The sequence below is a fragment of the Hylobates moloch genome, unplaced genomic scaffold, assembly GCF_009828535.3.
Source record: "Hylobates moloch isolate HMO894 unplaced genomic scaffold, HMol_V3 SCAFFOLD_14, whole genome shotgun sequence".
Classification (NCBI taxonomy): domain Eukaryota; kingdom Metazoa; phylum Chordata; class Mammalia; order Primates; family Hylobatidae; genus Hylobates; species Hylobates moloch.
The window spans coordinates 89265400-89284424 of record NW_026652289.1 but is presented as its reverse complement, the minus strand read 5'-3'; the positions used below and the strand labels follow the sequence as shown (position 1 = coordinate 89284424).

Below are 19025 nucleotides of genomic sequence, written 5' to 3'. Positions count from 1 at the left end.
ATCAGATAGCTGGCCTGATTCTTTCCCCCAAACTAGGAGTCTATAGGCCTGGGGCTTCTCTGCTTACTTCAGAGAACAGACACACACATTTGCACATTCACTTAGCAGAGAGTCTTTGGGGGAAAATGACTCAGGGCCTGATGTTTGAGCAAAGAACCCAGCTAAGGGTCCAAGACTTTGGGCAGGGCCACACATGTGATCTCTAAAATAAAATGAACCTGTGGCACATAAAGGAGAGAGCCTTTGCAGGACAGGACAGGGAAAGCACCTCTTGGGGATAAGAGGTGAGAGCTGAGGGAAAAAAGGAAAATCCAAAGCCAAGGAAAGAAGAGGGCTGGAAGGAACGTGGATGTGAGCAGCTCTGGCAAGGGAGAAGTTGTAGGGAAGGTGTCACCATCCTGTCACCTCCAGCCAGGACAGATCCTTCTACAGGTTTTCTCTGCTTTCTGCTTTTGCATCTCCCATCCCCAGTGATCAGGAACTTGATCTTTTAACTTTAACTTGTGGCACTGTAGGTCCACCTCCCTCCACAGAGATCCAGACTACAGAGAGCAGCCTCAGATTCCAGCAAGAAACTGTTTACTGAAGGTAGCAACATGAAACTCTTGTGGAAGATATTGCTTTTGTTTTTCATCGTAATGTTTAAACATATTGATGACTCCTCTTCAGCTTTGGGTCCAATCTGACCCCAAGATCCTTTATTGTCTTGTTGTGTCTAATCAATCTTTTCCTATTTTGAGTCAGAGGCCCTCACTTTACAGAAAACAAGATAGAGGAGAGAAAAAGGGCCCCCAAACTGTAAGAATAAAATAGGAAGTGCTGACAGCAGCGGAAGGCTCCCTAATTCTGTGTATTTGGGGATAATTTTCATTCCGTTATCCATCTATTTCTTCAACAGCTAGAAATGAGCAACTCTCACGTGCAGGGCACTGTGTCAGCTAGAGACTAAGGATACAGATGAATACCAAACAGATCCTGTCCTTGGGGGAGCCCAGAGGATGCTGGGTTCCTCTGCTCCTAACCATGTTTCTCCTCCAATCTGTACTCACCCAGAGGGGTCCAGGCCCCAACCAGAAGTGTCCATGCTAGAGCCAGGCAGAAGCCCATGATGAAAATCATAGGGGCTCAGGGATTAGAATGTCCCAAAATGGAGACCCTAGAAAAAGACAGGACAGAGAATGAGCCTCAGCTACTCAGAAGAATCAGGTGAAGGACTCTGCAGGCCTCTGTGAATCAAGGTCTGGGGCTGGGCCAAGGTCAGCAAAGTTCAAGAGACTCACTCTTTCCCAAAATTCGTTAATTCATTCGGCAAATACTTCATGAGCACCACTACATACCAGCCACTGACATAGACACTGGAGATTAAGTGACGAACAAAACAAACAGAAATCCCTGGTACATACCTTCATGGACTTTACCTTCTAAGATTAGTTGGAAAACCCTGCTTTGGCCCAGCACTCCACAGAGTGTGTTCCTTGGACAGAGCCCTGCTTGGGGATCACGAGACTAGGCTGAGGTCTCAGTGCTGCTCCCAGTCCACTGTGGGATCTTAGAGAAATCACTTCTCCAATCTGATCCTTGTTTTCCTCTTCCAGCTATGGGAGCAAATATGCCTGAACTGTTTACTTCTAAGCATGGTTGCCAGAATCAGATGTGTGAATGAGGTTTAATTCAAAGCAAGAAAAGTGACAGGTGTTGTGCAAAGGTGATATAGAGAGGGTAGGCGGGAGCTTGTCTCCTCTGGTTGGATCCAGAAGGGATGCACTACCAGGTGCTCATGTATTTAGTGCAAGCTTCCTGCTCTCTCTCTCTTTCCCCACCCAGAGTCAACAGGGAAACAGAGGCAGCAGAGGACTCAGGCTGGGACTCCCGAGTGGGAGTACGGAGTACCTAAAGCCAGTGAAGACCTCCTGAAGGCAACCTGGAGATTGGGGATAGGATAGAGGAAGAAAGGAGCTCAGGGAAAGCCTCATCCCCAGCCAAACATCAGGGTTCCTGGATGGGTTGTCTAGAGGAGAGAACCCAGGGAGTGACCTCATCCCTACTCCATCTCCTATTAAATGAAAAAACCTAGGCCCTGCCATAACTGGAAAGCTCAGTATCACCTGCTGCATTTCACAGAGTCTGTCCAGGTGCTGGCCTTTAATAGTGCGTGAAGAGCTAGGCTCTGGGTGGTTGAAGCTGTAAAGCTGGATATACTGAAGTAGCTACAACAGTCCTTCCCTGATCCCAAGATATCCTTCCCCTCACCCTCCACCACCATGTCTTTAGGATCCTGGGCCTCAACGCTAATGTACCACTCAGCCCCTAAGGGCATGAAATGGGCTTTCAGACCAGGCTGTGTGGGGATGACCTGAGGAGGAAGGTGGACGTGCTTAATAACCACTCCTTGTAGGTGGGTTGCCCTTAATGATTTACACAACGATGGGGCAGTAACTTCTCAACAACCTTGACAGGAAAGCTGCCCAGGACAGGGCAGTGAAGCCCCAGGCAGAGCCAGCGGCAGAACCAGAGAGAGAACATAGGCCTGCCTGTTCTTGCCCCACATGGCTGCTTTTCCAGCCTGAAGCCCTAGAGTGGTGACCCTGCTGGCCCTGAGGTGGGAGGAAGATGGGTCAAGGCCATCTTGGTCCCAAGGGAGGGCTGAGGGGGAAAGCTTGGATCCTAAAGCCCAAAGCTCCCTCCCTGGTATGTTGTGCTGGTGCCAGGAGAAGAACCCGTAGGCCCAGGCAAACTAGGCCACCCAACATTCCCAGGTCCCGAAGAACCCAGTCTCTCAAAACCTTGATTGGGCAGAGGACAGGCCCTAACAGGACTCATTTTAGCCTTAGGATAAGATCGGAGGCGCAGGGGGCTAGCATTCCCCTTTCTTCCACAACGTGGAGGAGCTGCGGCTCCCCCGCCACCCTGCACTTGGAGCTCCCTCCCCCGGAGCGCCCAGGCCCGCGGGCCGGGAAAAGCCCTCTCAAATCTGACCTGCGGCCACGGCGTCACCAGAGCCCGGGACTGCAACTTGTCTCCGGCCTGGCTCCCAGCTGAGCCCGCGGAGCCCTCTCTCGCCCGGTGCCTCTCCAGCTCTGCGCCGGGACGGGCGGGGCTGGGGGTGAGGAGGGGACGGCGCGGCCCGGCTCGGCTCAGCCACGGGGCGGGGCGCAGTGGGGCGGGATGGAGGCTGGCGCCTGGGGAGCCGCGGAGGTGCTTCCAGGGGACCGCAGCGAGCGAGGTGAGACGGCGAGGGCTCGCGGGGCGCAGGTAGAGATGTTCCGTCGGTGCCGAAGGCCCGGCTAGTGCGGTTGTGTGGACGGCGGAAAAAGCAAGTCCGCCTTCACAAGTCCCATGGGGCTGGGGAGAGGGTGGGAGGCGGAGAGGGTATGGGGAGGGGAGACTCTCCTCAAATCCTGTCGACACCGTCGGGTCTGGGCTCCAAGTCCAAGGCCATCGATCACCTGCCGCCCACAGACCAGGCCAGGCGTCAAAGCAAGTCACCCATCCGACCTAAACCCCTCTAAGAGCCTGGAGTCACGTCTCCCTCCGGGGATCCTCGTGAGGTGTCGGGGGTCCCTCCGCCCTGCGAGCCGCGCCCGCGCCCCGCCAGACCCGGAACTGCGTCGCTAGGTTTGCGCTGGAGCTGCTGGGATTGCCGGGCATAGGTGGGGGGCGCAGAAGAGGACGGGGGATTGGAGGGACCTCTGCGGAGCTGGCAGACCCCGGTACTACTGTCCTGGCGCACCCAGCCCTTCTCTGTACCAGGCCGGTGAGGGAGGCGGCGCCGCAGAGCCTCGGGTGCAGTCTGAGAAGTTTGGGAGTGACTTGAAGAGTGACTGGAAGCACCCCAGACCCGGTTTGTCGGGTCACAGCCGGGTCCTTACGTGAGTTAGGAGAGGAGTGGGGGTCGGACGGGAGCCCCACTGAGAGTAAGGGCGCGCGTTTGTTCACAGAACGTCGGGACCTGGTTCCCTCTTTACTCACACCCCCGGGGGCTCTTCGCGTGAGGTTCCACGGGGGAAGGAGAGAGGCGCAGGCTGCCACCCACGCACTGTTTGGAAGAGGCGAAGGTAGGGAACAGTGGTCCTGGTGTGGGTGGTGGGGGATGCGGCTGCTTAGATCTGTGCGGTCCAGGTGATTTTGGAGGGGGTCTTGAAGTGCTTGCTGCCGCCCTGGCACCTAGGGCTACACTTCCTGCTTTCATCCAGACCAAGTTCGAATCAAGTGGGAGTTCTTCAAAGAGACAGTTTGGTAAGAAACTGGGGAGGCAAGGAAAACCTCTTAAGGCCATAAATGCCACAAGGTTTATAGACATCGAATCGTCATCCCAGTATAACTCGAGTCCGGATACTTTGGCTTGCAAGATTCTGCACCCTTGAATTCCTTATCCACATCAGCCCTTACTGGGGAATCCTGCCTCCAATCCACTTTTCAGATCTTGTTCAATTTCTCCACTTAACTCCTACTTTTGTGCAACAACACACATATACATTCATATACAGATACACACATTCACACAGACCCCTTCCTTGAAGAGGAAAGTCTAGGACAGGAGTTCCTGACAGGGTCCCCTTAGCTAGCCACAGCTGTAAACGTTTAATGGGGTCTACCCCAATCAGAGAAAAAAGCATCACATTGCAGTAGCTGTGCATTACCAATCAGAGGTCTTGGCAATTCCAGCCATGTCACCCACTCCCCACTTGTGGAGAATTAGTGGCCCTTACTCTATAGGTTCCAGCAGATGGGGGAGGTGGGCAAGGGGGAAGACTTCAGGAAAAAAGTCCTGTCAGGCTACAAGAGAGGCCACAGGACGTTAGCACATAACTTTGAATGATGAAGGCTGGAGGTTGTTCTAGGCTGAATTTTCTTAAACATTGTAACTTTATGTTTTACCCACCTCTCATACACACATAGGAACACCGCTTCAGCCTGTGGTGGGTAAGGATTGGGTAACTGTGTCTATAAGAAGATTGAGCATAAGGAAAGTCTTCAGTACATAAGGGAGCCTGGAAAGGGAGGATGCTGCCTCCTCCTCCCTAGGCCAGGTGAGAAAGGAGGACCCTGAAGTATGGGAAACTCCCCCCACCCCATGAGAAAGCATCCCAGTTCTGTCACAGGGGCCTCGGATGAAGTCTATATTACTGAGAATGACAGCGTCTGGGTGGTTCTTGCGTCTGTGTCTCTGTTTATCTAAATTTGTAGATGTATGTTTGACTGTATCTTGTGTCTGCTTATTTATATCAATGTACACTGTGCAGACATCCCAGTCATGGTGATGAGGTAGGGGAGGAGTGGGTCAAGTTAATATTGATATGAGATTTTCTCACATTAAAAGTAATTTTACTGTCAGATGTTACTTGACAAGCCAGGAAGAAAGATGTTCCCCAGGGAAACACAAGCTTTGTAGGAAAAGCAGGACTGCGGGCTGTGGGGTCTTCTCATTTCTGTCCCACCTCTTCATGCATGAGCCCTGTTAGCTTAATAATGAAAACCAAATTAGGGTCAGGGTCATGAAAAATTAACTTTAAATTAGGCAATGCAAATAAAGGAAGACCTAAGTTATGAAACGGAACAAGAAGGAATTAAGAAAGGCAAATTTCATTTACCAACTGATTTTTTTGCTTCTGTCATCTTTAATAAATATGACATTTTGGAGAGCTGGAAATAAGTTCACATTGTTCTATACTTAAAATACAAAAAGCCTTTTGTCAGTGTTTCTTATAAGCACATGTTAATAGAGATGAAACATTCCTGTAAATTTTTTTATAACCTCCCTTTAAATAAATGCAGGAATAATATTTAACCCTGACCAAAATACATTATATTATCTCTTATTCACATATATTAAAGATACTCCTTTTTGAACTCCAGCATATCACATGTGTTCTTGCTGTTAGCCTCGCTTTATCTTCTATCTTATTAGCCAAGATATTTTACATTTTATAGGCCTTCCTCCTATAGACTTTTATTTAAAAATATAATAGCTTCAGTCTAAATGTCATAAATAAAGAATTCTTAGGTCAGTAAACATCTGCTTGAAAATAAATACCACTATCACATATCTTATAAAATAATTTAATTCACGAATTCTTAGTTACTCATTTTACTAAGATTGAGATGTATGTGGGTCTTTGTTAGTCTCGGAGACTCTAACTATTTGAAGAGGCTTCCTGAAAATTTTGAGAAATTACTAAAAGTTGACAGGGTTAGTCAAATCCCTTTGTGCCCAGTCCTTAGCTCTGTATTGGTGATACTCAGTTAATATTGAATTATAAGTATAGTACACGGCAATAAGGGAGCATAGCTCCCCCTTGTGTGCAAAATCAGAAGCCACCTGTGGGGAGAGGAACTCATTCATATTTATTCATTTGATCCAGAGCCTGATTAGTATACTCTACATGCAGGGGATGCAAAGATGGAAAGATGAAATCTCTGCCCTCAAGGAGATTATAGTCTAATTGGGAGACAGATGTTCAGACAATTAGAGTACAGTGTAATCATTGTTATCATGAAGGTATGTTCAAAATGCAATCAGAATGTTCAAAGTGGGAACCTCTACATTGGCCCAATGGCACCAGAGGAAACTTCACAGAGGAGATAACACAAGCTGAGACTTGAAGGGTGAAAAGGCATTTGCCAAGAGAGTGAGCACATTCCAGGCAGAGGAAATAGCATATCCAAAGGTATTGAAGGCTTGAAAGAGCATGTCAGATTCAGGGAGAGGCCAGTCATTCAGTATGGCTATAGACCAGGCTGGGCAAATGGTGGAGAGAGTATAGGTGGGACCGGGTTATAAAGCACTTTATATGGGAAAGTAAGAAGATGAGATTTTAGCCAGAGCAGAGAAGTGAAATGATTATATTGGCTTACTAGAAAAAAAAATTATTCTGGAACCAGGTAAGAGAGGATGAGCCTGGGTTAGGACAGAGGCAGTACAGAAGGAAATGCATGGATAGTTTCAAGAAATATTTAGGAGGTAAGATGGTCCAGGTGTCTGGCTAATTTGATTGACCAGTGGTGATGTTGCCAAACATACAAAGACAATAGAATAAAATGCAGGGCAGAGACAATGAATTCCATTTGAGCGGCTGTTAAAATTTGAGGCATCAAGGGAACATCCAAGTGAAAATGTCCACAGGGTGGTTGGCCCTTTTGAATTTGGAGCTCAGGTAGGAGGACTACCTGAAGGCATTTGAGAACCATCAGCCATGGGAATGGATGAGATTGCCCAGGGAATCTGGAATACTGCTAAAAGAAGAGAGCCACCACAGATTCCTGGGGAGCATCAACATTTAACAGGGAGGAAAAAGAACTAGTAGAGGCGCCACAAAGAGATGGCCCAAAGCAGGAGCCCCTGGAGAACGTGGTGTGATGGAAGTGCAAGGAGGTAAAGTTTGAGGAAAGGGGGCATGGTCTGCAGTGTTAAATACCACAGAGAGGTCAAGAAGCATGAAAAGCGAAAACTGCCCTTTGGATTTAACACTTAGTGACCTAATGGAGAAGGCAGGGATGAGGAAAAGTCAGATTGTGGTAGGTTGAAGAGATAAGGCAGTGGAAATGCCAAAATACACTGTTTTTTCAAAAGCCTGGCTGTGACAGCAATAGAGTAAAATAGGATGGTAGCTGGAGGGGACCAAGAAGATCAAGGGAGAAGGTTCTTTTTCTGTGTGTTCTTAAGGTGGGAAAAATTTCAGTATGCCCTTGAGAGAAGGAGCCAGCAGACAAAAAGAAGCTGGGATGCTATGAAGGGAAGGGGGACAACTGATGATAAAGGTGGTGGAGAAGGCAGGCATGAATGGCTAGGGCCCAGGAGGATGGATTCGCAGAATAGGAGAGGAGAGAGACACCTATTCCTCAGGGATGGGAGAGTTGAGTAGTTAAGAAAAAGCAAAAAAGTTTATGTTAAAACTGACACTCAGGGATTAAGTGACTTGCCCAAAAGATAGGATTAGAAGTTAAAACTGTCTGGCTTTCTGTCTCTTTGCCTGACCACCATGCTACTCTCACAGACAGCACAAGATGGTGGCCAGCTTAGAAGGAGAGAGGAAGGCTGGGAGCTAGGGCATATTAGGAGAATCCCAGCATTAGAACTAAAAGGGACCTGGAGATTATGAAATCCATTTACAGATGAAGAAACCAAGGACTCAAGAGGTTGTCGCTTACCTGTCCAATATGACAATATTAGTAAAGAACTGAAACTAGTCCCAGAATGGATTCCAGCTCAGGGTTCTCTTCAAAAAAGATTGGAGAGGCCGGGCACGGTGGTTTATGCCTGCAGTCCCAGCACTTTGGGAGGCTGAGGACGGTGGATTGCTTGAGATCAGGAGCTCAAGACCAGCCTGGCCAACATGGCGAAACCCCGTCTCTGCTAAAAAAACTTAAACGTTAGCCGGGTGTGATGGCGCGCGCCTGTAATCCCAGCTACTCAGGTGGCTGAGGCATGAGAATTGCTTGATTCTGGGAGGCGGAGGTTGCAGTGAACCAAGATCGTGCCACTGCACTCCAGCTTGGGTGACAGAGCAAGACTCTGTCTCAAACAAACAAACAAGCAAAATAATGAAATGTAAGAACTTAATAAAAAATTTAAATGTACTCCATTTTTTATTTACTTAAAATAAAAAAAGAAAGATTGGAGAAAGAGATAAATGGAGTAAGGAAATGCCCCCTCTTTCCCAACTTGATAGCTTATTTGTTTCCAGTACTATTCTTAGCACTTTATATACACAATCTCATTTCATGCTCACAATGATGCCTACGAGATAGACATTACTATCTCAAATTTTTAATAAAACTGGATGTCTGTAGAGGTCAAGTAACTTGCAAGAGGCAGAGGCAGAATTCAAACCCTTTGGAGCTACTTGACTCCCAATCTCATTCTTTCATTATAACGCTTAATAAGACAATGTGTGGTCACACTAAATTATGGAGCCTTCTGGGCAAACTGAAACCTCAGTACAGATCACACTGCAGGAAATGAGGAAAACTGGGATCATTGACTCTAAGATGCATTTTTTTTTTCACATTTTGACATCTCTGAAATTAGGTACAACTCACCAGCAATGGTGGCCATGGTTTAATTGGCAAGACTTTTTTTCGCCTTTTTTTGTGCTAAAATAATAGTGTGTCATGCAATCCATTCTGCCTGAGATTTAACTAAACACATTAAGTTCAGGTACCATTTTCCCAATATCCTGTCTGCAAAAGAACAAATAAGAGTCAAACAAGTTCTCAGATCAGGGGATGAGCAGAGAAGACCACAGCTAGGGTTTGAGCTGAAACTTGGCTTGGGAATTTGAATCAAAGAGAAGGGCCAATGTTGATAATGTGTGGAATAGAAGGACATCTGGCCCCAGCACTGCCTGATAGAGGGCAGGTGCCCCTTCAGTGCTTAGTTAGGTGAACTCAGTGAAGCTCAACTGTTCTGCAGTTACCAGAACAAGAGCCAGGGTGCTTGAGAAAGCTGGACGGACCTGTGTGGGCAGTGCCAGGTCTGGAACTCAGTCCTCTGATGATGTGGCTGGATTATATACTTAGCAGAGAGCTGCCTGGCCTTTGTTCCTTTGGGGACTGAGGAAGAAAGCCAATCTTTTTGTAATCTGTACCATCTTTCACCTTATGCCTTCACCTGATAATAAATATAGCTCCTTTTATGTTCTGTGATCTATCTGTGCTAGGGGCCTGAAGGAGAGAGAAGAGAATTTTATTTCTTGAGACAGTCCCAGAAGAAACAGAGAAGCCCCAAGGGTGGTGGTAGTACTGATTTATGGAACCTGGAGGTTAAGAGAGGAGAATGGGGCAACGGAGACTGATGGCAAAGACCCTCATTCTGTCACCTGAAAGATGGGGAGATGGATGGCTGAGGGGCAGTGGAACGGTAGTAATAGCAGAGTCTGATGATGCACAGAATGTGAGCTCCAGAGAAGACGAACCTATTCTGGCTCATTCTGTGCTGTATCTCCAGCACTAAAAACAGTGCCAGGTACATTGAGGACATGCAATAAATGTCTATTGTTGTTGTACAGCATTGCCCCCACTGCACAACCTCACCAAGATGGCTGCTTTGGGACACACATTCCCCTTCTATGCTGGCCCCAAGTCAACCTTCCCGATGGACACCACTTCGGCCACCATCATCATGATCTTTCTGACTGCACTGGCCACGTTCGTTGTTATCCTGCCTGGCATTCGGGGAAAGACGGTGAGAAACCCAGTCCTGAAAACCCCAGCCCAGAGAGACCTCAGCCTCAGGCTAAGGGGTCCAGAGTATCTGACTACAACCAGACTAAGGAAGGAGAACTCAGTGCAGAGAAAACATCGCCACAACCCGAGGCAGAAAGCCCCCCATTTATTGATTCAGCGGTTCACTATTGAGCGCTGGTGGGGCATGGTGGCTCATGCCTGCAATCCCAGCACTTTGGGAGGCTGAGATGGGCAGATTGCTTGAGCCCAGGAGTTCGAGGCCAGCCTGGGTTTATAGTATAGACCTCATCTCTTAAAAAAAAATTAGCTGGGCATCGTGGTGTGCATCTGTAGTCCCAGCTACTTGGGAGGCTGAGGTGGGAGGATCACTTGAGTGGCTGTAGTGATTTGAGATCACATCACTGCCCTCCAGCCTGGGCAACAGAGTAAGATCCTGTCTCTAATAAAAAATACATACATAAATACATAAGCACTTATTATGTGCCAGACACTCTGATTTCAATTGACCAAGTGATCTCAGCTTTAGAATTCCCGCCCCTCCCCCAAGTCTGGAAACAGGAAGGGTAGATGTGGAAGGAAGGCACTCTTTACTTAACCCACCCACCTTGTGACTCAGAGGCTGTTCTGGCTGCTTCGGGTGGTGACCAGCTTATTCATCGGGGCTGCAATCCTGGGTGAGTGCGAAGTGCAGCTGACTTGGGCAGCTGCCTCCATCCCTTCAACTCCCTCAGCAGCCTGCCTCTCCTCTCCTTGTTTCCCCACAGCGGTGGGCCCTTGCTTCAAGGTGGCTTCCAGACCCTGCCCATATGCCTCTCTCACCATGGCCTTATCTCCTCACTCTTACCCTTGCCTGGAGAGGTGTCACCCTGGAAAACAAGCTGGATGCATCTCCTCAACTTTCCTAGCACTTTTATTCAGGGGAAAGGAGGTCAAAATGAATGTCTGTGGGGAGAGGGCCCCAGAGAGGAAGGGAGGAAATGGGAAAGGGCTGTTTGCTTTGGTTTGGTGATTAGGCAAATTGGAGAGATGAAAGTCTCCATGAGGCCGGGCACGGTGGTTCATGCCTGGAATCCCAGCACTTTGGGAGGCTGAGGCGGGTAGATCCCCTGAGGTCAGGAGTTCGAGATCAGCCTGACCAACATGGGGAAACCCGTCTCTACTAAAAATACAAAAATTAGCTGGGCGTGATGGCAGACACCTGTAATCCCAGCTACTTGGGAGGCTGAGGCAGGAGAATTGCTTGAACCCGGGAGGTGGAGGCTGCAGTGAGCCAAGATCATGCCATTACACTCCAGCCTGGGAGACAGAGCAAGACTCCATCTCAAAGAAAGTCTTTGTTGAAGCTATCTGCGTTTGCCTTGCCTGGCATGGTTTAGGTTCATGCTTCCTTCCCAGCTCCCTGAGTGACTCTCCCTAAAGCAGGGAGAAAGGGAGGGAAGAGGTAAACAGAATGTGGCCAAGGGAAATCTCACACATGTGGTTGGCAGAATTACCATGAGCCAGACCGTGGCTAGTTAACGGGTATCCAATTATGACCAAAACAGACATGGACCCCTTGTAGTTCTCCTTCTCACTCTAACCTAGTAATACCCAGACATATCTGAGTTCCCAAATGTCCAACTCTCCAACCACAGCTGTGAATTTCAGTTCTGAGTGGTCTGTGGGCCAGGTCAGCACCAACACATCATACAAGGCCTTCAGTTCTGAGTGGATCAGCGCTGATATTGGGCTGCAGGTCGGGCTAGGTGGAGTCAACATCACACTCACAGGTGAGGGAGGGCTCTTACCTGTTGGGGGTGGTGGGGGAAGGCTCTGCCATCTTCGGGATCTGTGTTTGGTGTGGTCCAAAGAGCTATAAGATGCCTGGCACTGGGGCTGGGAGGATGTGTGAGGTGGGAGGTCAGAGGCATGGTAGGAAGGGAAGTTCAGGGCCTTGGAAGCTGCCTTCTCTCCGTTGAGACCACTTCCTGTCCCTCTGCCCAGTGTGGGTGAGCCCCTACCTAGGCCCCACTGTGGCCCTTGGGTTCCTGCTAAGCACAGCTGCCTTGTGCCCCAGGGACCCCCGTGCAGCAGCTGAATGAGACCATCAATTACAACGAGGAGTTCACCTGGCGCCTGGGCGAGAACTATGCTGAGGAGTATGCAAAGGCTCTGGAGAAGGGGCTGCCAGACCCTGTGCTCTACCTAGCTGAGAAGTTCACTCCAAGAAGCCCATGTGGCCTATACCGCCAGTACAGCCTGGCGGGACACTATGCCTCAGCCATGCTATGGTGAGGATGGGAAGGGGACGGGGTGGAGGCCCTGGTAGCCTAGATTCAGGAACAGGGTTTCTACCCATCTCTCCTCCACTCATGTGGATATCTCAGGTGGGGCGGCCTGGCACCAGTCCCCATGGTGCTGGCTTGGGAAGTCCATGGGAAAGAATCCCTACCTCATATCTTTGGGTCACTCTTGGGCCCCTGAACCTCCGCCTGGGCCCGTCCAAATTCACCAGCAGGTAGAAGTACCCGGGCCAGTCCTCACTGGGTCCTGGCTCTCCAGGGTGGCATTCCTCTGCTGGCTGCTGGCCAATGTGATGCTCTCCATGCCTGTGCTGGTATATGGTGGCTACATGCTATTGGCCACGGGCATCTTCCAGCTGTTGGCTCTGCTCTTCTTCTCCATGGCCACATCACTCACCTCACCCTGTCCCCTGCACCTGGGTGCTTCTGTGCTGCATACTCACCAGGGGCCTGCTTTCTGGATCACATTGACCACAGGTAAGACCCAGCCCTAAAGAGAAGCACTAGAAGGCTCAAGGCCAGGGAGGGAGGGCCTGGGGGCATCATGTCGGTAGAGTTGAGGGTCTGTTCCTGGGGGCCAGGATAGCTTTGCCCTCTTTAAAGCCCCACCCTCTTGTATCTCTTAGCTCCTGATTTTCTCTCCCCAGTGCCACTTCCCCTCCCTCCTCAGAGATGCCCACTCCCTTGTATCTTCTCTGTCTCTGTCATCCCCTAACTCTCTTCACCCAGCTGCTTCTAAAATCTTCCAACCCCCTGTCCCCTCTTGCTTCCTCCAAATACCCTTCTCTGGGTCCCCATTCTTAAACCCTTCCCTGTCCTGCCTTACACATCCCTAAATTGTCCTGCAGTCTTATTCTCCTCTCCTGTCCCACTGTCTACTCCCTCATGTGCCTTCTCATGCCTGCTCCTCTGTGCCCTGCCCTTCCCCAGGGTTTTTTTTCTTTTCTCTCCCTATTTTCAGAGTTCTCCCTCTCCCCCTTTCTCTCTCTCCCGGGATATAACAGAAGGAGACTGGGCTTGGAGTCTGGAAACTCAGGACAACAGAGCCACACCAGCCACATGCCCCTCAGCCAGTCACCTCTCTGAGCCCAAGTTGCCCTGAAGCAGGGGCTCTAGGCTTCCCTTAGAGTTGTTCTGACACTCCCAGGGGAAGATATCCTTGGCAGGTGTTACTAGCACTAAGGTGGGACAATTGTTGCCCTCGTCTCCAGGACTGCTGTGCATGCTGCTGGGCCTGGCTATGGCGGTGGCCCACAGGATGCAGCCTCATAGGCTGAAGGCTTTCTTCAACCAGAGTGTGGATGAAGACCCCATGCTGGAGTGGAGTCCTGAGGAAGGTGAACTCCTGAGCCCCCGCTACAGGTCCATGGCTGACAGTCCAGAGTCCCAGGACATTCCCTTGTCAGAGGCTTCCTCCACCAACGCATACTGTAAGGAGGCACACCCCGAAGATCCTGACTGTACTCTATAACATTCCTCCCCGTGGAGGCCACCCGGACTTCCAGTCTGGCTCCAAACCTCATTGGAGTCCCATAAAACCAGCAGAACTGCCCTCAGGTGGCTGGTACCAGACCTCCAGCACCAATCTACAGACGGAGTAGAAAAAGGAGGCTGTACATACTGATGTTAAGAAACAAAGCAAAACAAAAAGCTCTAAGGGGCTGAAGAGATGCTGGGCCTGTCCATAAAGCCTGTTGCCATGATAAGGCCAAGCAGGGGCCATCTCGTCTCTGCACAGCAACCCAGCCTTTCCGTGCTGCCTTGCCTCTTCAAGATGCTATTCACCGAAACCTAACTTCACCCCAATAAACCGGCAGGGCGGGGGTTACATATGATTCTCCTATGGTTTCCTCTCATCCCTCGGCACCTCTTGTTTTCCTTTTTCCTGGGTTCCTTTTGTTCTTCCTTTGCTTCCCCAGCTTGTGTGGCCTTTTGGTACAATGAAAGACAGCACTGGAAAGGAGGGGAAACCAAACTTCTCATCCTAGGTCTAACATTAACCAACTATGCCACATTCTCTTTGAGCTTCAGTTCCCAAATTTGCTAAATAAGATTGCAGGACTTGCCAAGAATCTCGGCATTTATCTTTCTATGCCTTGCTGACACCTACCTTGGCCCTCAGGCACCACCTCACAAGAAGCCAGGTGGGAAGTTAGGGAATCAACTCCAAAACGCTATTCCTTCCCACCCCACTCAGCTGAGCTAGCTGAGTGGCTTCCAGGACCAGGAGTGGGTGACCTGCCACATCACTGCCATCTAACATCCACCTGGGGTGGCTCAGAAAGATGCTAGCTCTGGTAGGGTCCCTCCGGCCTCACTAGAGGGCGCCCCTATTACCCTGGAGTCGACGCAGAGAATCAGGTTTCACAGCACAGCGGAGAGTGTACTAGGCTGTCTCCAGCCCAGCGAAGCTCCTGAGGGCGTGCGACCCCGGCGCGGAGAAGCCATGAAAATTAACGGGAAAAACAGTTTTTAGAAAACAAAAGAAAAAAAGTTTATTTACAGCTCGCCCCAGGAGACTTTCCCTGGTGCCTGCGGATGTCCGAGGCCTCGCGCCAGCAGCGCTCAGTGCCCTTCCCGGAGCCCTCCTGGGCCAGGCCTGGCGGGCACTGCTTCCCGGCCTGCGATGTCCCAAGGCGGGGAAGGAGTCCAGATTGGGTCCCTCTCACAGGTTAGTGGTGATACATTTTAAGTCCGGGAGCGCGGCCTGCTTGTGCAGTGGGTCGCTGAAGATAAGAGGTGAGCCCCCTCTCTCCTGGCTGCAGTCCTTGGCGCTTTGGTCCAGAAGGGTGCGAAGAGCGCTGGGCCGAACGTAGTGGAGACTCACCACGGCCCCTCCGAAGAAGAGGCACAGGATGCCTGTGGCGGTGGCGATCGAAAGAAAGGAGGGCATGTGGAGTCAGGGCTATGTTGCCCAGGCTGGTCTCGAACTCCTGGCCTCAAACGACCTTCCTGCCTTGACCTCCCAAAGTGCTGGGATTACAGGCGTGATGCCCGGGCCTTCTTCCATCTTTTGGAGCCTACCCCTTGTGTTACCTCCCCCGGCCCCCTACACACCTCTAATCTGGATTACGTGAAACACGGCAAGACACTAAACCCTTCTGAGGCCCCCACTTTTCATCTGTAAAATGGTCATAACTGCCGTTTCTTTTTTTTTTTTGAGACGGAGTCTCGCTCTGTCGCCCAGGCTGGAGTGCAGTGGCGCAATCTCGGCTCACTGCAAGCTCCGCCTCCCGGGTTCACGCCATTCTCCTGGCTCAGCCTCTCCGAGTAGCTGGGACTACAGGCGCCCGCCACCACGCCCGGCTAATTTTTTTGTATTTTTAGTAGAGACGGGGTTTCACCGTGGTCTCGATCTCCTGACCTCGTGATCCGCCCGCCTCAGCCTCCCAAAGTGCTGGGATTACAAGCGTGAGCCACCGCGCCCGGCTAACTGCCGTTTCTTGAATAGATGAATAGATGTGAATTCATTCTGTAAACTGGAAAGTGCACACCCGGTGCGAATCCTGTCCCCACCCTTAGCCCCCGGGGCCCATTCCCTCGGTCCTCACCGGTTGCCAGCGTGACCCAGAAGGCGGCGCCGTACTGAGTGGTGAGCGCGGAGGAGCCTAGGCGGAGCGGGCAGAGCGGCACGCTGGAGATGGAGGCCAAGGCGAAGACCCCGAAGAGCGCGAAGGCTCCGGTGGTCAGCAGTGCGAGGCCTCCGTAGAGCGGGGCCGGCGTGGAGAGCAGCACGTTGGAGAGGAGCCAGAAGCAGAACGCCACCCTGCCGGGGAGTGGGGGGAACGGCCGTGAGCGGGCTTCTCCCAGCCCACCGGGGTTCCCACAGCCTCGCTCCTCTTTGTCCCTACCCCAGCGCCAAAGCCAGGGGCTGGGATGGCGGCGGCGCAGGGGAATTCCCTGGGGGAGAAGCGGGCTCCTGAGGTCCAGGCGGTGGCTGGAGTCTCTCCGGATTCCGATGGTCTGTGCAGATCTCGTGGATCTTCTAACCCGCGAGGCTGTCATGCCCATCCCGAGTGCGTCGGGTCTGGCTGCAGCTGCTCAGCGCCTCCGAGGCCTGCATCCTCCCGCTCGTACGGCCCAGCTCCCGGCACACACACACGTGCACACAGCCTTCCCTCCAGCGCTTACCACAGCGTGGCCGAGGCGTAGTGTCCCGCCAGGTGGTACTGGTGGTACAGGCCGCAAGGGCTACCCGGTGTGAACTTCTCCGCCAGGTAGAGCACTGGGTCCGGCAGCCCCTTCTCCAGTGCGTTCGCATACTCCGCGGCGTAATTCTCTCTCAGACGCCAGGTGAACTGCTCGTTGTAGTCAATGGTCTCGTTCAGCTGATGCACTGGGGTCCCTGCGGGGTGACGCGGGCTCATGGGGCTGCGCACGGTCGGAGACCTCGCAGCTAAGCGGATTCAGACAGGAAAGTGGGGGTGTGGCGCTCTCGGCGGGAGAAATGGGTTCGGTGGTGGTTGGAGAAACCGCAAATCCACGAGAACCACAAGCTATTTGAGCTTGTGATTGTGAGAGGCCCTCCAGCTACCCCTGACACACTCACCTAACCGGGGATCTCCCAGCCCCAGGAGTTCATTTAGCCCCAGCTCCCTCACCTGTGAGTGTAATATTAATGCCCTCCAGGCCCACGAGCAGACCGACACGGGCCGTAACGCGCGCTGCGCTGAAGGCTTTGTAGGATGTGTTGATGTTCATTCTACCCACGAACCATTCTGCACTGAAGTGCACAGCTGTAGGGAAAGGCACACGGTGGGGATGGGATGAGGGTGGGAAAATGGAATTAGAGAGTGGTGATGGGAGGTGGGACACTGCAGAGAGATGGGGACTTAGAGGTCCAATGTGGTTGCATGGTAAAGGCCAAAAAGTGGCCCCTAGAAGGAGCTGGAGAGTGGGAAGAGGGAGCAGAAAACCAACCCCAGTTCCCTATTGTCCCAGGTGCACTCTGCCCACCTCCTTCCTCACCCCCGTCCTCTCCCCATGGGCTGCACCACACACTCACCCACGATTTCTGCGCCTATGAACAGACTGAGAAGAACTCTCACCAACCAAAACCAGCGCTGCAGGAAGAGGCACCCAGGTCAGGCCTGAGCCCTGCCAAACCAGAGTCCCCAAGACCACCCTTGACCCCACTTCACCTGGATCTTTAGTTACATCCAGACCTTTGAGACTAATGCTAGGCATGCTTTTCCTGCAAGTCCTTCTGGGCTACTGGCATTTCTGATGTTTTGTGACCATGCACTTTCACCTCCCTAGCCCCATTTCCCATCTACCCTAACAGCACCCCCCCCACTCCCATTTCCTGGCACTCTTCCACCACCTTCACTACCCTAGCTGTCTGGCACCTGGTCCTGGTTCTGCCTCCTGGTCCACTCACTGCTTGGTGAGGCTCAGTGAGTCCAGAAGTGCTAGGCACTCAGGGGTCACCTCCCTCAGAAGAGGGAGGCCCCAGGGCCTGATCTCCAAGTGGAGGAGGTGGGAATGCAGATACTCCTAGATGCACCAGTTGCAGGGAAACCAACACAGATTAAGATGCAGAAAAGCTGGGTCCTCCCAGAACTGAAAAATGCACAACCTAGGTTCTGGGAGAGGGGAAAAGTCTAAGACAATGCACCCAGTTGGCTCCAACTTCTAATCGGATGTGGGAGTCTCAGTTCTTAGGATGGGGCACCCACACACATGGGTCTCAACCCAGTGCAAAGGGGAACACCACAGTCTGAGCTGCTGGCATCTGTCCTTTTGGCCTAAAGGTCATCACCCACCGGATGGGATGAGAGTGCAGCTTTAGTCCTTGGAGAGGTGGGAGGCCCTCCAGCACATGAAGCCTAGACTCTGCCTCAGGATTACTGGACTGGGCGCCCATTCTCTGCAGCAGCCTTCCCAAGGACCCAGCTGGGGTCCTTCTCCAGGATATCCTGGATGGGGAGCTCTCCCTATCCTTGGAAAGCGGTGCTTGTTGCACCAGACTCCTGACTTCGCTCCACCTGAGCCTCAGTTCGACTATTCATGGAGGCTCTTGTACAGTCTTACCTGTTCTGGGTCCCTCAGGAGACAATCTGCCCATGAGCCTTCCCCGACTCTACCTGCACTATGAGGACACCCTTACCGAGTGGCCACGGATCCCCGGCAAGATGAGCAGGAAGCTTGCTGCTAAAGCCAAAAACACTAGAATAACGATGAGCAGTGGAACGCTGAAGCCTGCGGCATGCCGGGGCTGGGGGTAAAAAGGCAGTACGCCGTTCCACAGGGTCATGCTGCACGCCGGCCGAGAGCTGCACGCAGGCAGGCAGGCAAGCCAGCAAGCTGGGGCTGCCTGGACGCGGGAGAGCGCGTCCTTGGCGTCTCTTCGCGTCCAAGGCCGGTACCGAGTGGGCTGGTGAAGTCTGAGTCCTGCACCTCTCCGTTAAGGAAGCGTGGAGGTGGGCTGCTCTCAACGCCCTGGGGTTGGTACCGACAGAGTTGTTCTAGCTGGCGAGCGAAACTATTTCTCACTGTCTGTAGCCCTTACTTTCCTGGTTCTGCGGGTTCGCGCTGAGTTTGGAAGTCGCGCGGGAC

At 51.7% G+C, this 19025-nt stretch overlaps 3 protein-coding genes across 3 annotated transcripts in view; 1 reads left to right on the top strand and 2 right to left on the bottom strand.

Annotated features, from left to right (window-relative positions):
* The window catches only part of DUOX1 (dual oxidase 1), a 33562-nt gene extending 32404 nt beyond the window's left edge, over positions 1-1158 (bottom strand). The window contains exon 1 of the mRNA XM_032174335.2: positions 1050-1158. Coding sequence (XP_032030226.1) covers positions 1050-1119 — 70 coding nt within the window. The 5' untranslated portion in view covers positions 1120-1158. The remainder of the gene's footprint in view (positions 1-1049) is intronic.
* An 8878-nt stretch (positions 1159-10036) lies between these two features.
* On the top strand, positions 10037-14249 carry DUOXA1 (dual oxidase maturation factor 1). Its single transcript, XM_032174330.2, has 6 exons — positions 10037-10183; positions 10802-10859; positions 11820-11954; positions 12242-12455; positions 12727-12944; positions 13679-14249. Exons 1-6 carry the CDS (start codon positions 10037-10039, stop codon positions 13936-13938), a joined length of 1032 nt encoding a protein of 343 aa, XP_032030221.1. The 3' UTR covers positions 13939-14249.
* Positions 14250-14622: 373 nt separating this feature from the next.
* On the bottom strand, positions 14623-19003 carry DUOXA2 (dual oxidase maturation factor 2). Its single transcript, XM_032174334.1, has 6 exons — positions 18577-19003; positions 17473-17530; positions 17069-17203; positions 16599-16812; positions 16019-16233; positions 14623-15326 (listed from the first exon to the last, which is right to left on the bottom strand). Exons 1-6 carry the CDS (start codon positions 18721-18723, stop codon positions 15133-15135), a joined length of 963 nt encoding a protein of 320 aa, XP_032030225.1. The 5' UTR covers positions 18724-19003; the 3' UTR covers positions 14623-15132.
* Positions 19004-19025: the final 22 nt, after the last annotated feature.